Raw genomic sequence first — 10,570 nt, 5'->3', positions numbered from 1 at the left:
TTAAATTTATTCCTTAATGATTCTTTAGCTCCTAGGTTATAGATTGCGCGAATAGCCCTCTTCTGCAACACAAATATAGTATGGATAGCAGCTGCGTTACCCCACAGCATAATACCGTATGACATTACTACGGTACAGTAAATAATCTAATTTTTGACCGCCAAAACAATCTATTAAAAAAACCGCACCAAAATCATCGACAGACAGACATCGGTAAGGGACTTTGTTTTATACTATGTAAAGATTAGTATTTAGAGGAAGATCTTGTCCGTGATCAGTGGAAGTAAATAAAATATAAAAAAAATCAATGATTTATTACAAAATACCAGCTTTAAACAGGAATGAGTTAAGTGTCAACAACGTAATTAGGATGGACCACCAATAGCGGGTCGTCTTCTACTTCTTGCTCCGATGACTTGCTCGATTTAAGGCCAGTTGTTTGCAGAGGGATTATTACTTGATCCTGAAATAACACATTACACGACTTAAAATAAAGCAATGAATCATGCGAAATCAATATTTTTATGTTGATTTCATACAAATAACTCATATATATTACTAGTTGACGCCCGTGGCTTCGCTCGCGTTTAGCGGATTGGTTGTTATGTGTTAGGCGAAAAGGTAGCATATTTCCTACCTTGGAGTTCAAATTAGTTTCATACCAAATAGGCTTTTAAAATCCATTTTATATTATTTAGTAGATGTTAAGGAACCCAGTAAAATTAGATTTTTTTAATTCTAGTACATAATTGCCGAAAAATATCATAACAAAAATTCCATATTTAAAGAAAGCGCGAAAACGCTACTTGGACAATATGGCGCTGCAATGTGGTCGGTGACGTCACTTTGCTGTATTTTAATCTGTGGTCATATAGTAGAAAAGCAAGGTTTACAAGAAAGTGACTTCATCATAAGCCCGGCCAATCAGGAGCGTTTTGTGTTACGTGACAAACGTTTGAAAATATGCGTTTTTATTTATTGATTTTTGAATAAATTAAGTATTATTTTCAACTTTCGTTAGTAAATAACCATTTTTAATCTCATAATCTACACTGATTACAATAATTCACAATTTATTGTTCGCATTGTCAAATAGCCTATTTAATCAGATACATTCAGTTGTTTGGTAGTGAAAGCGACAGCCACACAGAGCTCACATTTATAAGAATAGTATAGATTATGGTTTTTTAACTGATAAAGAAAACACCAGACGGTCACTAATAGACATGATAATCGTGTATCTGATGTTTACATCAACTTATTACAAGATATTAGATTTTAATCCAGCAACATGGAAATAATTTGTAACATCCATTGTATCTAGTTCTATTTATTATTTCTAGGGTAAATATATTAAATCTCATATTAGGGGCTGTTCAAATAAAACATAAACAGATTTATTACAGTTATTTACCCCCCTATCCATCAGGTCAGCAAAAGTAAGCAAACCTCTTACTTCCTCCCCCTATGTTTACTTAAGAAAAGTTCAATTATAAATGTATCTTTTTTTAATTGTGTAATATTTATAATTTTAAAAATAAGAACAAAGTTTAGGGTAGAGATTAGATGTTGACTCTACGTTGATACAGTATTCAATATGGAGTAAGGAACAAAAATATTATAATTTTAGGAACATACTTATAATATGTCTACGCGCTATAGTATACAAACGAAACAATACACTGACAGAGGAAATTTGACAAGTGAATAGCGCGCGGGAATTCCCCTAATCGGTTCTAAAGCGAATGCCTAGACATATGCATTACTTGCAGGAATTCTCGAAAATGAGTTTCGTTTTCAAGCATAGATGTGAGGATTGCCATTCGTGTAAAAAAGGAAATAACTACCGATTACGTAATCATCATCTAGACTAGCCTCCCCCCCCCCCATGTTATCCAAAATAAGCAAAACAAAAACCCCTCCGCCCCCATTAGTGATTACGTAATACTTGAACGGCCTTAAATATATATATATATACGATACTCACATGGTACATGAGCCTGTCAATGACCTTCTCAACTAATGTCTTCCTCTCCAGCAATTCATCTTCGCTTTCTATTTGTCCCTGCGCCACAAGCCGCTCCAGATACCAACTCACGACGGCGCTCTTGTGCATGCCTGAACTTTCCTCGCCTACAAATTATACTCATATTAATCATCCATTCAAGTATTCTAAATTTGGTAACCTAACCTAACCTAATCATTATCAACATTATGGTAATTTTACTTTTTTATGGGGTTTTTATGGCGTCCCCCACACCATATTACATGGGATAGCATATGTTAACCACAAAGAGTGTAAAAAAAAATAGTAGCACATTTGAGCTGCAGCCCTGATTCGACATAATTACCGTAAATTTAAAAGTACCGATTTCTGGTATGGAGATAACAGTGTGTGTGCTAAAGGTAATTTTATAAATTTCTCGCGAATAATGCCAAGGGTCCAGTGATATATCATGATTTTTTTCTAATTAGAAAAGATCATATAGATTATTTAGATTAAGCTAACTGTATGAACATTTTACCTTTTGATTCCGCTTCAACCTCTGCCTTTCTCATGAACACAACAAGCATGTTACTGAGAGATTTATATTCCTCAAACGATAATGTCAATTTCTTCTTTGATGCTTGATCTCCATTAACTTGACTCTCGGAACCTAAGAACATAATATCATATGATTTATTTACATTAATAACTTATTATATACACACAGATACACAAATAATTTTAACATGGATGATCACTAGAAAACAATATTGCTTTCTGCTTCTTTTAAACAACTCAAAATAATTATTTTTGGGTATTTATTGGTAGAAAGAGCGATATACGAAGATAGAGCACTTCTTCTTTGACTAAAACAAAGTTGCAGAAGAATTAGAGAGAAATTATAAGTTTTATTTGTATACATAATAATAATGATCTAATTATTTATTTCAAATCATTAAATTGGGTTTAATGTGATTAGATTTACTCATTTTAACAAAAATAAAAAAAAAATGTATGTTACATACTTGGAGCCGCACTGGGTATTTCTTGGTCGACATCCATACTAGGTTCATACTGTGGGTCTTCTTCGTCCAAATGTATGTCGGGTTGCTCGACGCGAATTATAGATTTGTTAAGTAATCTGAAAATTATATCTCGTTCATTTTTATGTCCTTTAAAAGCTATTATTTTAACAGTCTGAAACTAAAATTTAATCAAAATAGGTTCGGAAAGTAGATTCTACCGAGAAGAACCGGCAAGAAACTCAGTAGTTACTCTTTTTCAACATTTAAAAAAAATACAGTCATGTTAGTTAATACAATTATTTAAATTAATATATCCTACCTGGATGTCAACAGGTATTAATTCCACGCTTTTTTATCATCTACAAAATCTTGTATCGAATAATACGCCTTTTTAATCAATTTATTTTTTATAACAAACAATAACAACAGCCTGTAAATTCCTACTGCTCTGTCTGTCTGACTGCTGAGTCGAAATGGCCCAGTGGTTAGAACGCGTGCATCTTAACCGATGATTGCGGGTTCAAACCCAGGCAAGCACCGCTGATTCATGTGCTTAATTTGTCTTTATCTTTCATCTCGTGCTCAGCGGTGAAGGAAAACATCGTGAGGAAACCTGCATGTGACAAATTTCATAGAAATTCTGGCACATGTGTATTCCACCAACCCGTATTGGAACAGCGTTCCATGTTCCAAAACCTTCTCCTCAAAGGGAGAGGAGGTCTTTAGCCCAGCAGTGGGAATTTACAGGCTGTTGTTGTTGTTGTTGTTGTTGGGTAAACTTTTAGTTATATAAGGGGCGCTCACCGGTAGGCCTCGTGCACGTGGTGCGGCGACACGTGTCCGCTGCAGTGCATCTTGGCCATGGCCTCGGCGAGGCGCACCATGGACTCGAGCTGGCGCACCGTGATGCGCCACGCGCCGCCCGCGCCGCCCTCGCGCGCCCGCAGCGCGCCGTAGTACTCCACCAGCAGCCGCCCCGCCTCCTGCACGCACCACCGCATTGATTTACATATTGATTACATATTTTTGAGTGAGCCAGTGTAACTACAGGCACAAGGGACGTAACATCTCAGTTCCCAAGGTTGGTGACACATTGACCATGTAAGGAATAGTTAATATTTCTTACAGCGTCATTGTCTATGGGTGATGGTGACCACTTACCATCAGGTGGCCCATGTGCTCGTCCGCCAATCTATACCATAAAAAAAAATATTTTATGTTATGCTTGATCGAATTTAATACTTTGACTTAAATTAGATGCTCACTTAATTCACTCAACGAAAAGAAAAAAATAAAATAGGTTTGCTGACTTCAAAATAGAGGGTTCATAATACTTTACCTCTGTGATGAGGGGCTTGAATGACCTCGAAAAAGCGATGTATCGCAGCAGGTCTTCCCTCGAGTAGACACTGTCGTATGTCTCCTCCTTATTACAATGGAGATCTACAATTTTCCTCGCTATGGCGTAGTCGACCATTTCGCTGCTTTCGTCTATCAGTATGAAGAAGAGATCGAAGCGGGACATGATCGGCGCGCTCAGTGCGACATTTTGTTGTAAGGACTTTGCCCGGTCGTATCGACCGCCGATAGGGTTAGCTGCCGCTAAGATGGATGTTCTTGCGTTTAAAGTCGCTCGTACTCCTGCCTGAAGGCAAAATAAGATTCTATGGAAATCGTTTTTTGAATGATATGATAGTAGAGATGTATTTATAATACCTTAAAAAATTAAAAGAAACAAAATATAATGAGCATACATTTATTTAAATTGCTTCATTGATTTTGAATATGAATGAGTCGAGATGGTTAGTACGCGTGCATCTTAACCGATGATTGCGGGTTCAAACCCAGGCAAGCACCGGTGATTTATGTGCTTAATTTGTCTTTATAATTCATCTCGTGCACAGCGGTGAAGGAAAACATCGAGAGGGAACCTGCATGTGACAAATTTCATAGAAATTCTGCCACATGTGTATTCCACCACCCGCATTGGAACAGCGTGGTGGAATATGTTCCAAACCCCCTCCTCAAAGGGAGAGGAGGCCTTTAGCTCAGCAGTGGGAATTTATAGGCTGTTGTTGTTGTTGATTTTAAATACAAGCCTGATACCATACTTAATACAATACATCAGTACTCATAAAATGTTACTATAAGTATGCAGAAAAATGTATATCTACCCACCACTTATTCCCAGTAACAATTTATTTCATAATTCACGCGTGCCACCTATTGTCGTACTACATCCAAATTCTAAACATGGCAGACTTTTGTAGCTTGTGAGTTACGTTTATTATAGATTTAAAACAAATTACAACATAAATAATTTGAACATAACATACCTTAGCTATAGAAATGGTCTGTTGTTCCATAGCTTCGTGGATAGCGACTTGATCGCTGGGGTCCATTTTGTCGAACTCATCGATACAACACACGCCATTGTCAGCTAACATCAGCGCACCCGCTTCTATCACGAAGTCGAAAGATTCCTCGTCCTGTTATAAAAATAATTAAGGAATTGTGTATTAATATATCCAACACAATTAACAAAATATATATATATATATATATATACATATATATATATATATACATATATATATATATATATATATATATAGAACAAAAATAGTCACAGTAAGAAGTGGAAAAGGTAGATCGACGCGCCAAGACAGAATGCGTAAGCGATCCCGTGGCGCCCGCCGAAAGACGGACAGGGTTTTTTTTATGGTATAGGTTGGCGGGCGAACATATGGACCACCTGATGGTAAGTGGTCACCATCACCCATAGAAAATGACGCTGTAAGAAATATTAAATATTCCTTACATCGTCAATGTGCCACCAACCTTGGCAACTAAGATGTTATGTCCCTTGTACTTGTAGTTACACTGGCTCACTCACCCTTCAAACCGGAACACAACAATACTGAGTACTGTTATTTGGCGGTAGAATATCTGATGAGTGGGTGGTACCCAAACAGGCTTGCACAAAGCCATACCACCAAGTAAACCGGTACCGTTTTAAAGTGGGTAAATCCGGTGGAACTGGGCGGACTCCCCCCTCCCACTTTCCGTCACGTGGGGGAAGTGTGTAATGTGTTTTTCAACAGAAAAAATGGTACCTTAACGACGGCGGCGGTGAGACCGGCGGCCGAGGACGCCTTCCCGCTGGTGTAGACTGCGCGTGGCGTCATGGCGCTGACCTGCTGCAGCAGCTGAGACTTGGCCGTGCTGGGGTCGCCCACCACGCACACGTTGATGTCTCCACGGAGCGTCGTGCCTGAAACACGGAACATTCATATCTGAAGTGACAATAATAAATACTCTTTATTGTACACCAATAATAAAAAACAAGGCAAATGGGTGACATGTTGAGTATGTGTACAAAGGCGGTCTTAGCGCTACGGTAGCAATTTCTTCCAGACAACCTTTGGGCATAGGACTGAAAAAAAAAAAAATGGAAGAAGTGACCCTTAAAGAGTCGAGATGGTCCAGTGGTTAGAACGCGTGCATCTTAACCGATGGTTGCGGGTTCAAACCCAGGCAAGCACCGCTGATTCATGTGCTTAATTTGTGTTTATAATTCATCTCGTGCTCGGCGGTGAAGGAAAACATCGTGAGGAAACCTGCATGTGTCTAATTTCTTCGAAATTCTGCCAGATGTGCATACCGCCAACCCGCATTGGAACAGCGTGGTGGAATATGTTCCAAACCCTCTCCTTAATGGAAGAGGAGGCCTTATCTCAGCAGTGGGAAATGTACAGGCTGTTACTTTACTTACTTTAAGTGACCCTTTTTAAAACACATTTTATATGAAATGTGATACATTTATTTGTATTATTTTTTGGAATAAATGACATGAACCAAGAGACATTGTTCACTTATAGTAGCGGCACGCTATGATGGCCGTTTTGACGTTTGCCCGCTCATGAAGTTTCTTATTTAATAAATAATTACATCAAAGGAGCAAATTGTTGTTCTTTATTGTCAATAGTGACGTGCAGTTAGTCATAAAATTTATCGAATGTGATTTCTAAACTACAAATATAAGGGTACCGCGAAGATAACTTCTTTTTTGCGTAAACGTGTACGTCACACTCTCACACTCGACCTCGTTGTCGGTGTTATATTTGTGTTGACAGTAAATATTTTATCTATATTAATTCAAATTTTTGATTTAAATTGATTTCATTCGAATATATAATTAAACTTATTTTATATATTTTTTTTATTAAACCTTTTAATCAGATACTACTTGCAACAAAAACTTGCAGTAAATTACTTGCAAAAAAACAAAGATTTGAATATATTTTATCGATAATAAATTTAAATTTTACATCACTTTTTTAATGTGTCAAAACGGCCATCGTATCTTGCCGCTAGTATAATTGTTATTTGAATATAGAAAATTATTTTTATATGTGTCATTAATTTGTAATTTTTTGTAGAGAAATTGTTTTTCACCTTCAATAGTAGTTTTTGCTACACCTCCGAACAGCATCAACAGTATACCCCTCTTGACTTCATTATTACCGTGTATGCTTGGAAATAGACTTGTGATGAGATTGTTGTACAGATTACGATCTCTTGACATTTCATACACCTAAAAATTATATGAATTTTATGATTATGATGAAATTTAGGTAAATCCTACTACACAGCAAGCAACCAAAGTCTACCTTATCCCATTCCTTGTCAGTCATCTGTTTCCTCATATCTTCAGTGGTTAGATCATCGGTAGCTAAATCTCCAGTACCAAAACGTCTCGAAGTAGCTTGAACACTGCAGGCTAAAAATGCTGTCCTGTAAAAGACACTCTTATCAGGGTGCGTCAATTAAAAAAAGAATAACATTTTATAAGAATCAGCTTTGAATAAATCAATAGAGCTTCCTGCAAGCCCATGTGTGTAGTGTACCACAACACACTTAAAACTGGTAATCTTTTGTTTTGAAATAATTTATTAACATTAGTTTTAAACAAAAACATACTTATAATGTAACTCTCGGACTCCTAAAGCCTTGAGTCCTTTAATGCCTTCCATTTGACCTTCATTAGCCATTCTTGTTCTAGTTGTGAGTTCTGCTTTAGCACCAGGTAAAGACAGAGATCCCACATCTGGGACTACTATAAGTGTTCCTGTGAAATCATAACGATCTCCTGCCTGCAATAATACAGAACATTAAAAGACATTTAACAAATAAAATAATATGTATATAACTTTCTTAGGTAGTTATTATCTCTATTAATAAAATAATGACATGCATTCTACACCTAAATAAAAAGTTATTATTGATATGTATATCTGTTTGAAGATATAGACTTATACATAGTTTAACAGATTTATAATGAATTAGTATTAAAGCCCAGTAACTAATAATAAATAAGTATCAATATCAAGACATTTGATTGACCATCTTCATAAAGTTTTAGGTATTATTACCTGCACAGACTCCACAGCCTCAGCTCTTAAAATAACTTCAAGTGAACGAGGTATGCATCCCCTAGGCAGCTCTGCCTGTGTCTCTTGAATGCGAATTTTTTGAAAGTCGACAAAAATGGATTTGTCAGCATCCAGCATAAAACGCCGACGATTTGCACATACAGGATTTCGACATATTGTTGGTATTGTGTACTGAAAACATGGAAAAAATTACTTAATAATATTAAAAGATAATTTTTAAGTGATATAGTTGCAATTATTCACTTCATATTCACTTATCCACTATATATAACTTCTATGAAACTAATTTGCTGAATGAAAATGTTAAGATGTACATAAATTATAGTTTATAACAAAAATTCCCTTAAGTATGTGATTAATAACCATATGTACATAAAATTATCAACCATTTAATTGTCTAAAAGTTGTCAATATGGTATATCAACAGTATATAAAAAGAAGGAGACATCTACAGAATTGGGAATTGACTATAAAATGTAAATTACATACCTTAAACTGTTGTTCGACATTTTTAATGACAGTCTGGCAATCCAAACACACAAATGTACCTAACACAAGTTCAGGGTGAACAGGATGTGTCCTCACGATCTGTCCTGATATCCTAATTAAGGTACCAATCTTGGCCGTCGTTAGTTCCCTCACTTTGTGCCGAGTTGGTACATCGACAAACGAAATATAGCATTCTTTATCTTGTAAATCTTTTTTCATGCTACTATCAGCGAGGCTTAATACATAATTCAATATAGCCTGGTTCAAAAATGGGTATATCCTGTAATATTCTTCTATTATTGTTGTCGCTAGGTTTTGATTATATTTCTCAACATCATCAAAGCTGACTTCTAATGTACTTAACTCTGGCTTAAGAAGCTCTTTAGCTTGTTTTTCGTATTTGAGTTCATTGTCTTCTTTGAATCTATAACAAATATTAAATCCTTTTATTTTAACTTAAAACTTAGCTGTACATAAGCCATATTTGATAGTTTATATATTCTAACACCATTATTTTGCCATAGAAACTTTATCGAAGAAATATAATTTCACAAGAAATGATAAAATGTTGTTGCAAAAGATAGAAGATCATTAATTAAACACCTTACACAGAACTTTGGAATATTATTTGTTAGAAAATAATAAAAAAAAAACAAAAAGTATTTACTCTTCTAAAAAATCTTGAAACAACTTCTGGCACCGAACTCCAACCTCATCTTTAACTTGACTTTGAGTGGCATAAGTGTCTGCTACATCCATGATTATGAAATCTTATTTTATTCTATGTTAAACTATTACAATAACTGTTTTGTGCTATTTTAACGTATGACTTTCATTTAAATCTACAAAAAATTGTACACTGAGACTCATTGAATCACACCGGTGGGGATTTATTTGTCTTTAATATATTATTAAAGAATTGTGTTTAGAAGATTTCACTCCCTACACGAATTCAATAGCTTAAATAACGTGAAATTATTCAAAACGCTGTATACTAGTGTGTAATTGCAATTTTAAAGTAAATTGTAACATGCAAAGAAGTAAGAACTTAAGCTCTTCGAAATGACAGTTGAGTGTTTTGGCGGGAATTCGTTTCGTTCAGAAATATTGTTTATTGCATTTGTATTCTTTACACAAATGTGTAAAACTTACAAATATATCCTTATTTTTTAATTTTATATATACATTGTTATACATATCTGGCAAATAAATTACTTCAACGATGTATATAATCCATATTAGTATAATTGAAGTAAAACTATTTTTTTCTTATTTATTGTATTACATTATCAATTTATATCAATACAATAGTTTGTCATAAATAAATAGATAATGTAATAATATATGTATGGCCTTCATTATACATACATACTAAATACATACATAATAAATATATATATAAATAACAATTGACTGTCGACCGGACGACGATTCGGTGAACATGGAAGCAAAGATCATCATCAAATTGAATGCATATACTATACTACTTACACACATACTACTTAAACTTAAATCTATTGTAATTTAATATCAATATGATATTTACCTTGGAATCGATGCTCATACAATATCGATCGAAAATCGACATTTCTAAAAATCATGGAACGTCATTA

General features: G+C 35.2%; 1 protein-coding gene across 1 annotated transcript; it reads right to left on the bottom strand.

The window, feature by feature from the left end:
- Nucleotides 1-297: 297 nt before the first annotated feature.
- LOC124539777 (DNA replication licensing factor Mcm6) lies at nucleotides 298-10,033 on the bottom strand. Its single transcript, XM_047117128.1, has 14 exons — nucleotides 9,625-10,033; nucleotides 8,958-9,381; nucleotides 8,448-8,639; nucleotides 7,996-8,168; nucleotides 7,686-7,809; nucleotides 7,471-7,609; nucleotides 6,129-6,286; nucleotides 5,349-5,501; nucleotides 4,352-4,657; nucleotides 3,817-3,995; nucleotides 3,013-3,128; nucleotides 2,526-2,657; nucleotides 1,988-2,133; nucleotides 298-463 (listed from the first exon to the last, which is right to left on the bottom strand). Exons 1-14 carry the CDS (start codon nucleotides 9,714-9,716, stop codon nucleotides 347-349), a joined length of 2,451 nt encoding a protein of 816 aa, XP_046973084.1. The 5' UTR covers nucleotides 9,717-10,033; the 3' UTR covers nucleotides 298-346.
- Between the last annotated feature and the right edge of the window lie 537 nt (nucleotides 10,034-10,570).

Source organism: Vanessa cardui, chromosome 23 (genome assembly GCF_905220365.1).
Source record: "Vanessa cardui chromosome 23, ilVanCard2.1, whole genome shotgun sequence".
Taxonomy (NCBI): Eukaryota; Metazoa; Arthropoda; class Insecta; order Lepidoptera; family Nymphalidae; genus Vanessa; species Vanessa cardui.
This window is presented reverse-complemented; position numbering and strand designations above follow the sequence as displayed.

What these genes read in the sequence shown, in the direction of transcription:
- LOC124539777 (XM_047117128.1), bottom strand. Translation starts at nt 9,716, where the DNA reads ATGGATGTAGCAGACACTTATGCCACTCAAAGTCAAGTTAAAGATGAG. An exon ending in ATGTCGAACAACAGTTTAAG is followed by an intron (nt 8,640 to 8,957) that starts GTATGTAATTTA and finishes CCATGTTTTCAG; the next exon opens with TACACAATACCAACAATATG. An exon ending in AGCAAAAACTACTATTGAAG is followed by an intron (nt 6,287 to 7,470) that starts GTGAAAAACAAT and finishes TCCGTGTTTCAG; the next exon opens with GCACGACGCTCCGTGGAGAC.